Source organism: Salvelinus namaycush, chromosome 31 (genome assembly GCF_016432855.1).
Source record: "Salvelinus namaycush isolate Seneca chromosome 31, SaNama_1.0, whole genome shotgun sequence".
Classification (NCBI taxonomy): domain Eukaryota; kingdom Metazoa; phylum Chordata; class Actinopteri; order Salmoniformes; family Salmonidae; genus Salvelinus; species Salvelinus namaycush.
The window spans coordinates 44,955,283-44,974,840 of record NC_052337.1 but is presented as its reverse complement, the minus strand read 5'-3'; the positions used below and the strand labels follow the sequence as shown (position 1 = coordinate 44,974,840).

The following is a 19,558-nucleotide window of genomic DNA, read 5'->3' as shown; positions in this document are numbered from 1 at the left end:
CTGCATTAGGCTACATTCTGTATTGTACATTTTTTAAGCCTGGGTCTAACTACTCACACCTTCAGTCAGTAGCAAAATGTATGGCATCTCAGAAATGTTCTTTGTCTTATTTAATGAACTACCTAATTATACAGTGTCAAGAAAAAGTATGTGAACCCTTTGGAATTACCTGGATTTCTGTATAAATTGGTCATCAAAGATGATCTGATATTCATCTAAGTCACAACAATAGACAAACTAAACTAAACTAAATAACTAAACTAATAACACACAAATTATTGTATTTTTCTTGTCTATATTGAATACATTATTTCAACATTCACAGTGTAGGTTGGAAAAAGTATGTGAACCCCTTGAATAATGACTTCTCCAAAAACTAATTGGAGTCAGGACTCAGCTAACCTGGAGTCCAATCAATGAGACGAGAGTGGAGATGTTGGTTAGAGCTGCCTTGCCCTATAAAAAACACTCACAAAATTTGAGTTTGCTATTCACAAGAAGCATTGCCTGATGTGAACCATGCCTCGACTAAAATAGATTTAGCATAAAGCTGGAAAGGGTTACAAAAGTATCTCTAAAAGCCTTGATGTTCATCAGTCCACGGTAAAAGAAACTGTCTATAAATGGAAAGTTCAGCACTGTTGCTACTCTCCCTAGGAGTGGCTGTCCTGCAAAGATGACTACGAACACAGCGCAGAATGCTCAATGAGGTTAAGAAGAATCCTAGTGTCAGCTAAAGACTTCCCTGGAACATGCTAACATCTCTGTTGATGAGTCTATGATACGTAAAACACCAACCAACAATGGTGTTCATGGGAGGACACCACAGAAAAAGCCACTGCTATCCAAAAAAAACATTGTTACATGTCTGAAGTTTGCAAAAGTGCACCTGGAGGTTCCACAGCGCTACTGGCAAAATATTCTGTGGACAGATGAAACTACAGTTGAGTTGTTTGGAATGAACACACAACACTATGTGTTGAGAAAAAAGGCACAGCACACCAACATCAAAAACTCATCCCAACTGTAAAGTATGGTGGAGGAAGCATCATGGTTTGGGGCTGCTTTGCTGCCTCAGGGCCTGGACAGCTTGCTATCGACAGAAAAATGAATTCCCAAGTTTATCAAGACATTTTGCAGGAGAATGTAAGGATATCTGTCCGCCAATTGAAGCTCAACAGAAGTTGGGTGATGCAACAGGACAATGACCCAAAACACAGAAGTAAATCAACAACAGAATGGCTTCAACAGAAGAAAATACACCTTCTGGAGTGGCCCAGTCAAGAGTCCTGACCTCAACCCGATTGAGATGATTATGGCATGACCTCGAGAGCAGTTCACACCAGACATCCCAAGAATATTGCTGAACTGAAGCAGTTTTGTAAAGAGGAATGGTCCAAAAGTCCTCCTGACCGTTGTGCAGGTCTGATCCCGAAACTACAGAAAACATTTGGTTGAGGTTATTGCTGCCAAAGGAGGGTCAACCAGTTATTAAATCCAAGGGTTAACATACTTTTCCCACCCTGCACTGTGAATGTTTACACAGTGTGTTCAATGAAGACAAACTTATAATTGTTTGTGTGTTATTAGTTTAAGCAGACTGTGTATGTCTATTGTTGTGACTTAGATCAGATACCAATTTACACAGAAATTCAGGTATTTCCAAAGGGTTCACTTACTTTTTCTTGCCACTGTACATCTGCCCAAATCTGGCTTATGATGCACATCTGTCTGGCAGAATCCTCAAATCAATCAGAGAAAATTAATTGGGGGGATTTCAAGCCCTTTTTGGAAGCGTTTGAGCTTACCTTCATTAGGAAATATGACCCACTTTGCAGAATAATGAACCTAATCAAAATCAAATCATATATTTTATTGGTCACATGAGCCAAATACAACAGGTGTAGACTTTACAGTGAAATGCTTACTTACGAGCCCATTCCCAACAGTGCAGAGTTAAAGAAGTAAGACAAATATTGACTACACTATTGGAGTGAATGATCAATACACTTCTCCCAAACATGTAAGCTGGGAGCAATGTGTCATGACATCAAATCAGTAATCTAGGGTTCCCTCAAAGTGACAGCAAGGGTAATAGAAAAAGATGACTCCCTGGCCTGGGCATAGTAATGAATTAGGCGACATGGCATGTTCATTACACAGTACAGTGGTATAACATGGTATGAGTTTGCCCTCTAGTCTATGGTTTCCTTCAGTACACATTCATTTGACCACACATGTGGTTAATTCCACGGTAACAGAATTGCACAGACTGGTTTTTCACGTGAAAATGTATGCCAAAAAACTAAATTGATGTCAAAGTTTAACAGACCATACTCTACGCACAAGGAAGAATTTACACTCAACATTTCACAAAACCATTTAATGGAAGAACTGTGCAGATGCAAAGTTTGGTAACAGAATTTCTGTTGAATTTTCTCCCTCAGTTTGTGTGACCAAGTTTTCCAAAAACTGTTAAATATCTGCTTTGAATTAAGAGATACTCTCTGGTACTTTTGTATAGTTTTTAGCCAGTGGTTCTGAAAGTTACACTCACGAGCCAAAAGGGGTCCCCGAAAATGGCATACTACATCACGTGCAGATATGTGCATCACGTCATTGCGCTCGCTCTCCCTCTACTGTGTCCAGTGAGCCCACCCTGCAACCTCATTGGATAATGCAGGGCAGGCCTCTTGCCGTCACCCAAATGCGAGGGGCTGAATCTCATTGGCTGGAACTCAAATTGCTAGGGGGCTAGCCCACATGGGGGGAAATGTAGAGAAAATGTCAAGCACAGCATCAAGAAAACAATCGCTTTCAAACTAGGAATTTAATTGAGGTAATTGAGGACAGTAATTCTGCTGATAGATTATGCATGTATGATCTACACATTAACACATCCAGACAAAAGTGGGAGGTTTAGAAAATATTTTCTTAGACACCAAGGTGTGTCTTTAAAGGTGCAATCGCTCAACCAAAATTCTAATCGTTAGCCAAATTTCAATTTATGTGATAAAACAAGCAAGTATAGTGTAATAACTAATTGTACCATCAAAACCACTGGAATATACACTGCTCAAAAAAATAAAGGGAACACTTAAACAACACAATGTAACTCCAAGTCAATCACACTTCTGTGAAATCAAACTGTCCACTTAGGAAGCAACACTGATTGACAATAAATTTCACATGCTGTTGTGCAAATGGAATAGACAACAGGTGGAAATTATAGGCAATTAGCAAGACACCCCCAATAAAGGAGTGATTCTGCAGGTGGTGACCACAGACCACTTCTCAGTTCCTATGCTTCCTGGCTGATGTTTTGGTCACTTTTGAATGCTGGCGGTGCTCTCACTCTAGTGGTAGCATGAGACGGAGTCTACAACCCACACAAGTGGCTCAGGTAGTGCAGTTCATCCAGGATGGCACATCAATGCGAGCTGTGGCAAAAAGGTTTGCTGTGTCTGTCAGCGTAGTGTCCAGAGCATGGAGGCGCTACCAGGAGACAGGCCAGTACATCAGGAGACGTGGAGGAGGCCGTAGGAGGGCAACAACCCAGCAGCAGGACCGCTACCTCCGCCTTTGTGCAAGGAGGTGCACTGCCAGCGCCCTGCAAAATGACCTCCAGCAGGCCACAAATGTGCATGTGTCAGCATATGGTCTCACAAGGGGTCTGAGGATCTCATCTCGGTACCTAATGGCAGTCAGGCTACCTCTGGCGAGCACATGGAGGGCTGTGCGGCCCCACAAAGAAATGCCACCCCACACCATGACTGACCCATCGCCAAACCGGTCATGCTGGAGGATGTTGCAGGCAGCAGAACGTTCTCCACGGCGTCTCCAGACTCTGTCACGTCTGTCACATGTGCTCATGTGCTCAGTGTGAACCTGCTTTCATCTGTGAAGAGCACAGGGCGCCAGTGGCGAATTTGCCAATCTTGGTGTTCTCTGGCAAATGCCAAACGTCCTGCACGGTGTTGGGCTGTAAGCACAACCCCCACCTGTGGACGTCGGGCCCTCATACCACCCTCATGGAGTCTGTTTCTGACCGTTTGAGCAGACACATGCACATTTGTGGCCTGCTGGAGGTCATTTTGCAGGGCTCTGGCAGTGCACCTCCTTGCACAAAGGCGGAGGTAGCGGTCCTGCTCCTGGGTTGTTGCCCTCCTACGGCCTCCTCCACGTCTCCTGATGTACTGGCCTGTCTCCTGGTAGCGCCTCCATGCTCTGGACACTACGCTGACAGACACAGCAAACCTTTTTGCCACAGCTCGCATTGATGTGCCATCCTGGATGAACTGCACTACCTGAGCCACTTGTGTGGGTTGTAGACTCCGTCTCATGCTACCACTAGAGTGAGAGCACCGCCAGCATTCAAAAGTGACCAAAACATCAGCCAGGAAGCATAGGAACTGAGAAGTGGTCTGTGGTCACCACCTGCAGAATCACTCCTTTTTTGGGGGTGTCTTGCTAATTGCCTATAATTTCCACCTTTTGTCTATTCCATTTGCACAACAGCATGTGAAATTTATTGTCAATCAGTGTTGCTTCCTAAGTGGACAGTTTGATTTCACAGAAGTGTGATTGACTTGGAGTTACATTGTGTTGTTTAAGTGTTCCCTTTATTTTTTTGAGCAGTGTATTTTCCATAAGCAAAAATATTGTATTTTCAGCTGTTTGAAGATGGTGTACAAAACCGAAAGCAAAAGACTCAAACTAAAATAGAACAGCTCTTAGATTTGTTTTCAATGAGAATTAAGATCTATAATTCACATTTCTATGTTAATTTGCCAGGTCACATTTTGCAGCTTTAAGATTCAAAGATGTCTGCAGAAAGAATGGGCTGTCTGCTATGACATAACACCTTGAGTTTGAAAACATTTATTTGGGTTATTGAACTACAGTAAGTGAAGTGGATGTACACCCGGCAACAGAATTGCAGTAACGACATTTCATCATGTGTCCCTGATCTGAAATACACAGAAATGCATAATTATGGAAATAATTTCCAATTCATGGTGATATATCCTAAATACAAAAAGGTATAAATATGAAATGTCCTCCTTTGCATATTTGGGTATTGTTCTACACACTGGCTATTATTTTAAGGAGTTTTTTGGTTGGTACGGAGTTTGGTCTGTACCAAATCTGAACCAATCGTAGACATCTACAGTTGAAGTCGGAAGTTTAAACTCCGTTTTTCACAATTCCTGGAATTTAATCCTAGTAAAAATGTCCTGTCTTAGGTTAGTTAGGATCACCACTTCATTTTAAGAATGTGAAATGTCAGAGTTAAGTTGGGTGAATGTCACATAAGTTGGGTGAATTTTGGCCCATTCCTCCTGACAGAGCTGGTGTAACTGAGTCAGGTTTGCAGGCCTCCTTGCTCGCACACGCTTTTTCAGTTCTGCCCACAAATGTTCTATAGGGTTGAGATCAGGGCTTTGTGATGGCCAATCCAATACCTTGACTTTTTTATCCTTAAGCCATTTTGCCACAACTTTGGAAGTATGCTTGGGGTCATTGTCCATTTGGAAGATCCATTTGCGACCAAGCTTTAACTTCCTGACATATCTTGACATGTGACTTCAATATATCGACATAATTTTCCTACCTCATGATGCCATCTATTTTGTGAAGTGCACCAGCCCGTCCTGCAGCAAAGCACCCCCACAACATGATGCTGCCACCCCCGTGCTTCACGGTTGGGATGGTGTTCTTCGGCTTGCAAGCCTCCCAATTTTTTCCTACAAACATAACGATGGTCATTATTGCCAAGCAGTTCTATTTTTGTTTCATCAGACCAGAGGACATTTCTCCAAAAAGTACGATCTTTGTCCCCATGTGCAGTTGCAAACTGTAGTCTGGCGGTTTTGGAGCAGTGGCTTCTTCCTTGCTAAGCGGACTTTCAGGTTATGTCGATATAGGACTTGTTGTTCTGGGATTGATTTTCACTTTTCGCACCAAAGTATGTTCATCTCTAGGAGACAGAAGGCGTCTCCTTCCTGAGCGGTATGATGGCTGTGTGGTCCCATGGTGTTTATTCTTGCGTACTATTGTTTGTACAGATGAACATGGTACCGTCAGGCGTTTGGAAATTGCTCCCAAGGATGAACCAGACTTGTGGAAGTCAACAAAAAACTTCTGAGGTCTTAGCTGATTTCTTTTGATTTTCCCTTGATGCAAAGAGGCATTGAGTTTGAAGGTAGGCCTTGAAATACATCCACAGGTACACCTCCAATTGACTCAAATTATGTCAATGAGCCTATCAGAAGCTTCTAAAGCCATGACATCATTTTCTGGAATTTTCCAAGCTGTTTAAAGGCACAGTCAACGTAGTGTATGTAAACTTCTGATCTGACCCACTGAAATTGTTATACAGTGAATAAGTGAAATAATCTGTCTGTAAACAATTGTTGGAAAAATTACTTGTGTCATGAACAAAGTAGATGTCCTAACCGACTTGCCAAAACTATAGTTTGTTAACAAGAAATTTGTGGAGTGGTTGAAAAATTAGTTTTAATGACTCCAACCTAAGTGTATGTAAACTTACGACTTTAACTGTATGTTTAAAATGTTTGGACATCAAAGTACAGCACAGTAGAGCTCAGTATTGTTTTTCTTAAACCTTAATTTGAACAAATTCTTATTTTACAATGACGGCCTACTCCGGCCAAACCCTCCCCTAACCCGGACAATGCTGGGCCAATTGTGCGTCCTATATGACTACTGATCACCGTCGATTGTGATACAGCCCGGGACCGAACCAGGGTCTGTAGTGACGTCTCTAGCACTGAGATGCAGTGCCTTAGACCGCTGCGCCACTCGGGAGCCTAATGAGAGTACAGTACAGAATAGTAGAGTAGAGTTCAGTAGCGTATAGCCTAGTTCAGTATAGTACAGCTCAATACAGTACATTAAAGTACTCAACTCGTGTGCTCTACTGTGTACTGTACTATATTCAACTTTTGACTTTACTCTGTGCTCTATTGTACTATATTCCCCACACTTCTGAAACATAAATGTCTATGATTGGTTCCGGTTTGGGCCAAATTAAGGCCGCTCCGGACTGTGCCAAAAGCGACATATTGAAATCAAGGCCAGGCTCAGATTGACCAAATTTCTACTACTTTTCGACGTCCAGTGTTAGTGACAATTTAGCAATTGATCAAAAATCCAATTCAATTTGAAAATGTTCCTAATTGCAAAAGCGTGTAACAGAATGGGTATTCCAGAACTGTAATTTACATGTAAATAAACATAACCCTGCTTTATGTTTTTAATACTGCAGATAGAATGCTCTGTGTGCCAGAGATGGTACTGTTATTGATTTCCTCATCTTTAAATGCAATATTTGAGATTATATGTATTTCCATCCAATCAAAAATGGAATTTCTACTCAAAGCAAAGGTTGTAAAAGTATGCTAGACATTTATAGAATAAATTATATATCGTTTGATTTTTCTGTGACAAATGGTGAATTCGTTATTGATTTATACCGCTTTAAATGGCATATTATAGATTAGTATTCATATCAAAACTGGAATGTTTACTCAAAACAAAGGTTGTAAAAGTACACTAGACATTTATAGAATAAATCATACCTAGCTTGATAATTCTGTGACAACGGGTGAATTTGTTAAATTTAAATTTATACATACAGATTTATACAGCTTTTCTTAAATTGAAAACAAACGTTGGAAAAGTATGCTGGACATTTATAGAATAAACCATATCGATTTTTGTTTCTGTGACAATCAATTAAATAGTTATTGGTTTTTACATGGCTTTTGGCGAATGTCTGTTGAGCGTCCGAATGTATGAATATAAAACCAACTTCACCTCGGTGTGACACCATGACAATGTAAGTAGCTAGCTTGGTTAGCCATAGCAACCTCACTAGCTACAGCAGTCGCAAACCTGCATTTCACCCTCCTTGCACATCTGTGGCTGACAGTTTGTTATAACGTTACCGTTTCAGTAAAACAAATATACATAAATACCGACCACACAAGTACAAGTTACAACACAAAAAAAGGTATTCATGGACTTGTCCGGTAGCAAGTCAACTAACACTAGTTAGCACACAACCTAGCTGCAGCTAGTTTACTAGCAAGCCGCAAAACAAACGACCTAAACGCAGCTGACAGGCTTCCTTAAAGATTGTGAAACTTGTCAGGTGAAACAGATGTGTAACTGACATGAGATTAAAATAACACACTAGCTAATTAATCGAGTAGCTAGCCAGCTATGTCTAGCTAGCAACCATGCTAGCCACTACCATTAGCTGACAGCTCACCTGTCAAATTCACTGCTCTCGTGGCACCTAGCTAGCTTACTTCTCCCAGGTTCTTCTGAAGTCTTCTGCTTACTGAACAGTAGCTAATGATGTAGATGTCAATGATAAACAACAGTTTGCTAATTTGAGAAAACGATGATTTGACTCTAGTCCTATTCCATCATATTTCCACGTCGCCACAGACTTGCGTGAACGTGACGTCTGACAGTTAGGCAGAACGTGCATAAAGTTGAAAATTGAAACACACAGCACGGACTCGACACTTACACTTTATCAAAGCCAAGTCGATTCTGGACATTTTATTTATATCTGAAACGTTCACTCGAATGTTCTGCCCTAAACTTGATGGGGCAGTTTCTTAGCATGTCATGTATCTTCTTCAAACCATTACATTTCTTCTTTTTATATTACTGTGGCTAGGAATAATATTCCTTATATTTTAACCTTCTTAGTAATTGTAACTAGAGCAGGGGTCACAGATATTTCACCTTTGCTGGCCCTAGTAGTAGCTAGAAGAGGTCAAGCCACTTAGAAGACGAGGCTGCAAAAACGTCTTAATCGAGTGTGCTTTTAGTCCAAGCCTAGGCTAAATCTGTGTCCGGGAATCCGGCCCTCGGTGTGGGTCTGATGGGGTTATTATAGCCTCGGATGTCCTTGAGGCTAGGGTAAAAAAAAATCAAGGTCTTTTATCCTATTATGGTTTTGATATAAGCATCTATGACATCCCTGTCTGCTCATATATGCATGATAAACACTTCTCAGCTATAGCTGAAACTTATTCTGAATAATAGATGGGGAAATCATTATATGCTGCAATGAGATCTAGCCTGTTTGCTAGTCTTTTTCTGCTCTCTTAAAAATGACAGCAATAGAGTTGGCAAGAGCACAAACAGATCTGAGACCAGGCTAAATGAGATCCAGTAGGAGGGAACAATCAAAGTAATCCATATAGCTTTATTTCTACATTGCACATAAAGTAGAAGAAAAATAATGTTTTAAAACAGGAAAGATGTCAATTTTTTTTAAATTGTTGATAATAATTTATTTCAGAATTATAAAATATAATATGTACTAAATACCATACAGAACTAGGTATTGCATGTTATAAACACATCAGGGATTCAAGCTTGATAAACCAAAGGCAGAAATACTATTAATGTATTAAAGGTGCTACACATAGGATTTAAAAAAGATATAAATCCATTGTAATTTCAGAAAATGTCAATAATATATTTGCCAATAATAGTGGAATGATAGTATTACTTACCCTCCCGTCTTGTGATTGGCTGTGATAGTCGCCTATTGATTTCTCCCACCAGACAGGCATCTGTTGTCAAAATGTTCTGACTTTGTGGCATTGGACCACAGGTTTTGGTCCACCAGCACCAAAAGTTACTTTTAGTTATGGTCCACCAGCTTCAAACAGCGGTAACAACAATATTTATTGTTATTGAAAAGATCATTCACAGTGATTTAGATCGTACAATGATTCCCTACACCATTCAGTGCTCGTTTTGTGACATAAATTGAAATTGAGTGAACAGTGTAGAATTTTAGCAACCAGGAAACCACTAGATAACACAGCCACAAAGACAGAACAGCTTTCACATTTTGACAACAGATGCTGCTCCAGTGGGAGGAATGAATAGGCGAATATCACAGCCAATCACAACACAGTGAAACACAAAAATGTCACTATTCCTGCAAATATATTATGGACAATTCCTGAAATTACAATGCAAACATTTCAAAAGACCAACTTTAAATCAATCTCTCAAAGCAATTGTAATGAGCATTATGGAAAATGTAAAGTATGTGTTGCTATGTTAAATTCAGCATTAAACAATTCTACATTACTCAACTTCATAAAATAATGATTAACTTAGGTTTTTTCTCCATATTGGATTAAAACACTTTCACAGTGATAAATATAACTTAAGGTGTAAAGTGAAATGTCAGTCAGTCTTCTTGTCAGAGACTGCAGTAGCTGATCCATTTGCACCTGCCCCATTAGCAACCAGACCATTGACTTCGTTCTGAAAAGAGAGATGGCTTCATTAGATGACAAATGACAACAGATATAAAGCAACAGTCCAGCAGCTTTGTAAACAACAGTTAGCTCTAGCTTGACTCTGGTCCTATTCCATCATATTTCCACGTCTCCAGACTTGCGTGAATGTGACGTCTGACAGTGTAAACATTGTATTTATATCTGAAACGTTCACTTTAATGTTCCGCCCTGAACTTGTTAGCATGTCATGTATCTTCGTCTAATCATATTTTTTTGCATATATAATTTTGAACATTGCTGTGGCTAGGAATAAAATTCCTTATATTTTAACCTTCTTAGTCATTGTAACTAGAGTAGGGGTCACAGACATTTCTCCAACGTTGGCCCTAGCAGTAGCTAGAAGAGGTCCAGCCACTTAGAAGATGATGCTGCAAAAAGTCTGGGAGCTGGTTTCCCAGCAGCTTTGTAAACAACATGTGCACTCTAAAGTAAGTGCATGGGATGCTGCTGAGTCTATCCAATCAGTACAAATTAAGGTTTACTGTCTGTGACATGTATGTAAACTCAGCAAAAAAAGAAACGTCCTCTCACTGTCAACTGCGTTTATTTTCAGTAAACTTAACAAGTGCAAAAATGTGTATGAACATAACAAGATTCAACAACTGAGGCATAAACTGAACAAGTTCCACAGAAATGTGCCTAACAGAAATGGAATAATGTGTCCCTGAACAAAGGGGGGGTCAAAATCAAAAGTAACAGTCAGTATCTGGTGTGGCCACCAGCTGCATTAAGTATTGCAGTGCATCTCCTCCTCGTGGACTGCACCAGATTTGCCAGTTCTTGCTGAGAAATGTTACCCCACTCTTCCACCAAGGCACCTGCAAGTTCCCAGACATTTCCGGGGGGAATGGCCCTAGCCCTCACCCTCCGATTCAACAGGTCCCAGACGTGCTCAATGGGATTGAGGTGCTGACCTGTTGCACCCTCTACAACCACTGTGATTCTTATTATTTGACCCTGCTGGTCATCTATGAACAATTGAACATCTTGGTCATGTTCTGTTATGATCTCCACCCGGCACAGCCAGAAGAGGACTGGCCACCCCTCATAGCCTGGTTCATCACCAGGTTTCTTCCTAGGTTCCGGCATTTCTAGGGAGTTTTTCCTAGCCACCGTGCTTCTACACCTGCATTGCTTGCTGTTTGGAGTTTTAGGCTGGGTTTCTGTACAGAACTTTGTGACATCAGCTGATGTAAGAAGGGATTTATAAATAAGATTGATTGATTGACTGAGATCCGGGCTCTGCGCTGGCCATGGCAGAACACTGACATTCCTGTCTTGCAGGAAATCACGCACAGAACAAGCAGTACGGCTGGTGGCATTGTCATGCTGGAGGGTCATGTCAGGATGAGCCTGCAGGAAGGGTACCACATGAGGGAGAAAGATGTCTTCCCTGTAACGCACAGAGCTGAGATTGCCTGCAATGACAACCAGCTCAGTCCGATGACGCTGTGACACACCACCCTAGACCATGACGAACCCTCCACCTCGATCCCGCTCCAGAGTACAGGCCTCAGTGTAACGCTCATTCCTTCAACGATAAACGGGAATCCAACCATCACCCCTGGTGAGACAAAACCACGACTCGTCAGTGAAGATCACTTTTTGCCAGTCCTGTCTGGTCCAGCGACGGTGGGTTTGTGCCCATAGGCGATGTTGTTGCCGGTGATGTCTGGTGAGGACCTGCCTTACAACAGGTCTATAAGCCCTCAGTCCAGCCTCTCTCAGCCTATTGCGGACAGTCTGAGTACAGAGGGAGGGATTGTGCATTCCTGGTATAACCCGGGCAGTTGTTGTTGCCATCCTGTACATGTCCCGCAGGTGTGATGTTCGGATGTACCGATCCTGTGCAGGTGTTGTTACACGTGGTCTGCCACTGCGAGGACTATCAGCTGTCCATCCTGTCTCCCTGTAGCGCTGTCTTGGGCGTCTCACAGTACGGACATTGCATTTTATTGCCCTGGCCACATCTGCAGTCCTCATGCCTCCTTTCAGCATGCCTAAGGCATGTTCACCCACATGAGCAGGGACCCTGGGTATCTTTCTTTTGGTGTTTTTCCAGAGTCAGTTGAAAGGCCTCTTTAGTGTCCTAAGTTTTCATAATTGTGACCTTAATTGCCTACTGTCTGTAAGTTGTTAGTGTCTTAACGACCGTTCTACAAGTTAATTTAAATTAATTCATTATGCCCTAATCTATGGATTTCACATGACTGGGAATACAGATATGCATCGTTTGGTCACAGATAAAAGTACGGGTATGGATCAGAAAACCAGTCAGTATCTGGTGTGACCACCATTTGCCTCATGCAGCGCCATACATCTCCTCCGCATAAAGTTGATCAGGCTGTTGATTGTGGCCTGTGGAATGTTGTCCCACTCCTCTTCAATGGTTGAGCGAAGTTGCTGGATATTGGCGGGAACTGGAACACGCTGTCATACAAGTCGATCCAGAGCATCCCAAACATGCTCAATGGGTGACAAGTCTGGTGATTATGCAGGTCATGGAAGAATTGGGACATTTTCATCTTCCAGGAATTGGGTACAGATCTTTGCGACATGGGGCCATGGATTATCATGCTGAAACATGAGGTGTTGGCGATGGATGAATGGCCTCAAGAGATCGTCACTATCTCTGTGCATTCAAAATGCAATTGTGTTTGTTGTTTGTAGCTTATGCCTGCCCATACCATAACCGCACCATTGGGCACTCTGCTCACAATGTTGACATCAGCAAACCGCTTGCCCACACGGCGCCATAAACTGTGGTCTGCGGCTGAGGCCGGTTGGACGTACTGCCAAATTCTCTAAAACAACATTGGAGGTGGCTTATGGTATATAAATGAACATTCAATTATCTGGCAACAGCTCTGGTGGACATTCCTGCAGTCAGCTTGCCAAATGCACGCTCCCTCAAAACCTGAGACATCTGTGGCATCGTGTTATGTTACAAAAATACACATTTTACAGTGTCCTTTTATTGTCCCCAGCACAAGGTTCACTTGTGTAATGAGCATGCTGTTTAATCAGCTTATTGATATGCCACACCTGTCATGTGGATGGATTATCTTGGCAAAGGAGAAATTCTCACTAACAGGGATGTAAACAAATGTGTAAACTAAATTTGAGAGAAATAAGCTTTTTGTGCATGTGGAACATTTCTGGAATCTTTTATTTCAGCTCATGAAACATGGCACCAACACTCTACATGTTGCTTTTATATTTTTGTTCAGTATACAATGTGTGCGATGCCTTCTTCAGCATTCATAGCCAGTCTGAGCCTTGGTCACCGGAGGTTGCTACCTGTGCAGTCTACTAGTGGTGGCACACTGTCCCGAGTCCATCATCCAATAACAGGTTTTGGGTAATGTATTACCTTGCATGCTCCATTGCTCATCACTGGGCATCCATTGCTCTTTTCACTGGCTTTCATATCACCAGTTCCTGTCACACTCTCCTGGACAGCTTTTGTTGTTGGCCAAAATCGGCTTATAATTGGACCCATGAAGGGGTAAATGATGGGTTCAAGGAACCTCTTATACACCCACAAGAGAATGGGAATGACGATGCAGGGAATGCAGACCATAGCTGTATCTCAACGACCAATGGACAACCTGCAACCGAGGGGACAGAGAAAACAAGGTCAATCATTTCTCAAATGTTGTGTCATTAGGAAAATGGCTACTCTTATCTACAGTAATACAGCGGTGCCTAAAATGTGTCCCCATTGTCCTGCACTGGAAGCAATACTCCACTTATATATGGTGAGAGCATATGAGAACATGTGATATGTGGAAGTAAACAAGACTCGAAAAATAGCTAAAGATTTAATTATGCACCGACGGTATAGACGGTGGGCCGTAGCAAGCTATCTGCTTTAGTTTGAGACGATCGATCTGTCGAGGAAGAGTTGTTTTTTTACATATTGGTTATATTTCTTGACGAATGTCAATGACATGCATGCCAACCTCTCCTGGCTCAAAGTTGAGGAGAGATTGACTGCATCACTATTGATGTAGTAATGTAAAATGTAGTGCTATGTATATTATTTGTGGTGTCGTTTCCTGTTTTGGCCCCCAGAAAAGAAGCCGCTACCTCGGCAGCAGCTAAATCGGGGATCCTAATAAATACTAAACTTTGCTGAACAAGAGCCGAAATAAAAAATCCCTGAAATTTTCCACACACACAAAAAGCTTCTTTCTCTCAAATGTTGTGCGCAAATAGTTTTACATCCCTGTTAGTGAGCATTTCTCCTTTCCCCAAGATAATCCATTCACCTGACAGGTGAGGCATATCAAGAAGCTGATTAAGCAGCATGACCATTACACAGGTGCACCTTGTGCTGGGGACAATAAAAGGCCACTAAAATGTGCAGTTCGGTCACACAGATGTCACAGATGTCTCAAGTTTGTGGGAGCGTGCAATTGGCATGCTGACTGCAGGAATGTCCACCAGAGCTGTTGCCAGAGAATTGCATGTTAATTTCTCAACCATAAGCCTCCTCCAAAGTTATTTTAGAGAATTTGGCAGTACGTCAAACGTAACATCGCCAGCCCACAACCTCCACATCCGGCTTCTTCACCTGGACAGCTGATGAAAGTGAGGAGTATTTCTGTCTGTAATAAAGACCTTTTGTGGGGAAAAACTTATTCTGATTGGCTGGTCCCGGCTCCCCAGTGGGTGGGCCTGGCTCTCAAGTGGGTGGGGTGGGCCCATCCTTGCCCAGTCATGTGAAATCCATAGATTAGTCTAATTAATTTACTTCAATTGACTGATTTCCTTATATGAGCTGTAACGCAGTAAAATTGTTGGAATTGTGACATGTTGCGTTTATATTTTTGTTCAGTATATTTAGTTATATAAATATGATGGAAGCTGTAAAATGACTCCCAACTTAAAATGCAGCAACCTTAGTAGTTTGGCTATCAGGAGCAGATAGCTTCATCACTAGCTGGCATGCCATTCTGGGACAAGGAGAGTTTATCAATGTATTCCAAGTAATAATTTAAGACTACTTGTCCTATAGAGTTGTTGTAGTGTAAAGCTAATAGTCATTAAGGCAGGAAACTCATTTAATTCATACTGACAAATAAGAAATGCCACATTATCCCTGTCAATTGTTGGAGTAGGATGATTGCAGAGCCTCAGACTGTCAGGATGGTCATTTTCTAGCTGAAACTACATTTATTCTCGTCTCTCACTTTTGTCTCACATGATCTATTCAGCGCTCCTGTGTCCTGCTCCCAGAGATCAACCAAGTGCTATTCACCAAGCATGGGCTGATTCACTCACCTGTGAGAACTATCCTACTGCGGTTTGAACTAGCTCTGCCGTCACTATTTAGACATAACGACATCCTTTGTGGATGTCTTACACCATCTAGTGCATTTCAGAGTTGAAGAACACCCACTACAGATGCACGTGCTTGTTTGAGCATCTTTATTCATGATTGTTCCATTATATTACTCATAAGAGAGTCATTGGACAAAGGGGTCTTCTGTACTGAGGAGCTTTAAGAGTCTCGACTCTCGGTCTGAACATTAACACACATCGCTTGCAGTACGGTTTTGGAAGGACCTTGTCTTTCATACCAGTGGAAGAAAACAAATGTTACGGTCATACACACCTTTATAAGGTTAGTGTACCCACACGGCCATATCACAGCGCTTGTTTACGGAAAACAGATGAAAGAGGACCACCTGTGCTAATACACCATCTAGCGTGCTCCGAACACCTGTGTGTGTAAACCTAACTCAGGAAGTATATTCTTGTTGGATGGAGGCACACATAGCTGTATGGATCTGTGCAAAACTGTAACAGTTGGTGTATTTCTTTATTTGAAGGATTATTTCTCGCTGATGAAAGGCAAGGACCATATGTTTCGAAAGTCGCATTGCAAGTGTCGGGATTGTAGTTCACATGAGCCAGTCGTGGGCGAAGCTAACCGCTGAAAACTGTAGGGAGAATGCAGAATGCTCCTAGAAAGCTAGCGTCAGCCCACAACCATAGTAGAGAAGTCAAATGTTCAGGCTGCTGCAAAGACACTATGGAGGCTCTAGTCTAGAGTACCCCGAATATATTGTTTAAGAGCATTTTTAAACTCTACCATCAGGGAAGTGGTAACTGCCGGCCCAGATTCCTTTTTGAAGGCCATCGGATCAATCTCCCCCACCAAAAGAAAAGTAAAAAAAAAAAATTGGGGTCTCAACTTACTGTTGTGAGTTAGAATAGTAGAATACACAAGGTGCAATTTCGAAAGTTGGTTATGCTTCAGCAATTTGTCTCTTGTTGTCAGTCAATTAGCCCATGTCAGATAACAATTTTTGATTGCACATTTTAGTGGCCTTTTATTGTCCCCAGCACAAGGTGCTCCTGTGTAATTGGTCCGTTTTTTTTCAACTTGTTATCATGGTCGAATTACCGGCCAGGGAGCCCGCCATTGATTTTGTTAGTCAGTCTCACTCATATCATTAAAAACTGCAAACATTCTCTTCACCCTAAGGCAAAATTAGTAGAATGGTATGACATTTTATAAAATTGCTAAGTCTTCTCTCCAGCCAATGGCAAAATGTGTAGAATTGCAGAAAACTGCAACATTTTCTCTACTCCCCATGGAAAAATTCACAAAACAATTCTCTCAGTTCTCAATAGGGGGGCCACTAAAATGTTTTACTGGTCATGTGGGGTGAGTGGGGGGTATGGATGTGGGTACACAGAATTTGAGCAACTGCAACCCCTCATGATGAGTTTAGATTTTTTGTGGCCCCCACCCCATCAAAGTTAACCATCCCTGCTCAATGTATTTTAGAGCATTTTTAAACTCTTAATGGTTAAATGAGTGAGAAATATGTCATTGTTGCAATAGTTTGTGAGTGGGCAACATATACTATTATCTTAAAATTAACATGTGTAAATGTTTTGCCATACTAAATTATTGTATATTACGCTAATTTCCCTAATATGGACAGTTTGTGTTACTACCTTACAAAACATTTTCACCCCATACAATTGAGTGGAATAACACATCCTTTTTACCTCAGATTGGTGATGTTAGTATAAAAAAGTGTATAACCATCACGATGCCCTAAGACTACACCCCAAACGTTTACCCCGTGTTACATCGATGGAAAGGATCAACACAAACAAATGTGTTGCGATACACTTACCCAGATGGCGACCCACTTGAATCAAAATGTAGCGGTATTCTACAAACTGTCCTCTAACCAGTGATATACACCTTATTCCCAGATTCTGTTTTTTTGTTTGTTGCTGTGCTCGTTTAAACAGAACCTAATTCCCCCCTCTCGCGCAATTTATTTCAACGTGATATCGCGTTATTGACAAATAAGTGTTGCTCTTTCCGATTTGGCGACTCCCAAATCCAAACGCAGCACTCAAAATGTATCTCTCCGTCTTCTGTAGGTTGTTCTCTAACCAGTGATGTAAAAAATCTAGTTTCCATTTTTTGGGGTGGTAGTTTCAACAGCGTTTATAACCTGAATTCTCACCTAATCTCACCTTGCCACTTGTATAAACAACAGGGTTTTTGGTGCGTGTGCGGTTTATAAGGTGCTCGTTTAAAAAAAAGTGTATTGAATTTACTGTTGTTGCATGTGTAGATACTACATTTTCGGTTTAGGTTTTAAATATTACGAACTGTTTCTGCATGCTTATTGATTTGGACAGGTTAAAACTGCTTTGATATTGGGGTATGTATCTAAATGTGTTGCCAACATGAAGCAGCGAAACCATAATTTGTAACTTAAATTTTAGCAACATAAATTGCATTTTCAACATACATTTCCAATGTTATTGTACTTAATCAGGTAAAAATAGCTGAATGAGTCCAAAAACATACTGCCATTGATTTATTTTGATGACATAGGCCTACCAGAAATCACCTAAACGTTTTGCCCTGCCAAACCGTAGTGTGGCAGACTGTTTAGCTGCACATAAATGAAAGCTGCAATTTTTGTAGCAAAGTCCTGTAAATTAGCTGTGTTTAAAAAAATAGTATCCTCCTAATATGGTTAATGAAATTGGCAATAAGTACATTAATGAAACGTTATCTGTTTGATATCTCTAGAAACATTCTGAATAGCTAGCTACCGTTAATCAACCAGCTTTTGACGCTTACCTAAATCAGAAAATATGATTATGTTCTACTCTTGGATAAAAGCGAATGTACATCTTATTATCGGAAGTGCATTGATGTTACACAGACTAAAATTACGTAATTTCTGAAAGGACGTAATTTCCGGATTCGCCAAAGAATGATCGTCACTTGTTTCTATTTCTGGAATTTACCTTCCTAAAATGTGATTTTAAACCTAACCACACTGCTAAACTAACCTTGAATTAAGACCAAAAGGCTACATTTTGTTTTGATATAGCCTATGTAGACTTTGTGGCTGTGCTATCTAGTGGAAACCAGATGATTGGTTCGTGCTGTACAGTAGCAACACTAACATTTCGCAGCTTGTAACAATGTTTATTTTTGTATTATTTTTGCAACACCGTTCAAAGCAAAGAGACACGCACGCAGATGGTCGCAGATGTGGTTTATTTCTAATCTCGAGGTCTACTACAGGGGGTAAACAATTGTATAAAACATGAATAGTATTGAGTGGTTTACTTTTTTAACCTTTGAAGGGAAAGACTTGTGCCAGCCTGTATTTCCTTACAATGCCACAAGGTGACGTGAGTGTGTCGACTACATGATTTCTGTCTATTTTATGTAATGGGCACATTAAAGGGGGAGTTCTCAACTAAATGTTATTGTTTTTCAAAGAAGTCCTGCAATTAATTAAATGAATTATCTATATACACAATTAACATTTATGCCTAAAGCATAAATGCCCCAACTTAGAGAAACGTGAGGCATTCCGATACCTACAGTATAGGCTAATCTTCTGTGATTTATTATCAGGTTTGGCTTTTTATGCACAGTCATGTTAAATAGGCTGTACTGTTATATGTCTTTAGGGATGAAAATATATATATTTTTAAACATTGTGTGGCTCCATACATTCCTATAAGTAGAAGGCCTGTGCATTTCAACCTCCAACCAGGATCTTTGTTGCTTTCATGTGCGGCAGTGGATTTTGAGCACAACCAATGATACTACATACGTGCCAGGCATTCACTGCACACAAGTGAGAGGGTCCATGCTATCCGGAATCCTTGGGACG

The 19,558-nt window shown here is 41.1% G+C and overlaps 2 protein-coding genes across 2 annotated transcripts in view; both read right to left on the bottom strand.

Moving 5' to 3' along the window:
- LOC120025735 (dymeclin-like) overlaps positions 1–8,488 on the bottom strand; it is a 143,499-nt gene extending 135,011 nt beyond the window's left edge. The window contains exon 1 of the mRNA XM_038970334.1: positions 8,300–8,488. The gene's annotated coding sequence lies outside the window, so the exon portion shown is untranslated. The remainder of the gene's footprint in view (positions 1–8,299) is intronic.
- A 793-nt stretch (positions 8,489–9,281) lies between these two features.
- Positions 9,282–18,589, bottom strand: LOC120026013 (UPF0729 protein C18orf32 homolog). Its single transcript, XM_038970792.1, has 3 exons — positions 18,505–18,589; positions 13,744–13,981; positions 9,282–10,335 (listed from the first exon to the last, which is right to left on the bottom strand). Exons 2-3 carry the CDS (start codon positions 13,951–13,953, stop codon positions 10,255–10,257), a joined length of 291 nt encoding a protein of 96 aa, XP_038826720.1. The 5' UTR covers positions 13,954–13,981; positions 18,505–18,589; the 3' UTR covers positions 9,282–10,254.
- Positions 18,590–19,558: the final 969 nt, after the last annotated feature.

What these genes read in the sequence shown, in the direction of transcription:
- LOC120026013 (XM_038970792.1), bottom strand. Translation starts at nt 13,953, where the DNA reads ATGGTCTGCATTCCCTGCATCGTCATTCCCATTCTCTTGTGGGTGTAT. An exon ending in TGAGCAATGGAGCATGCAAG is followed by an intron (nt 10,336 to 13,743) that starts GTAATACATTAC and finishes CTCTCTTTTCAG; the next exon opens with AACGAAGTCAATGGTCTGGT.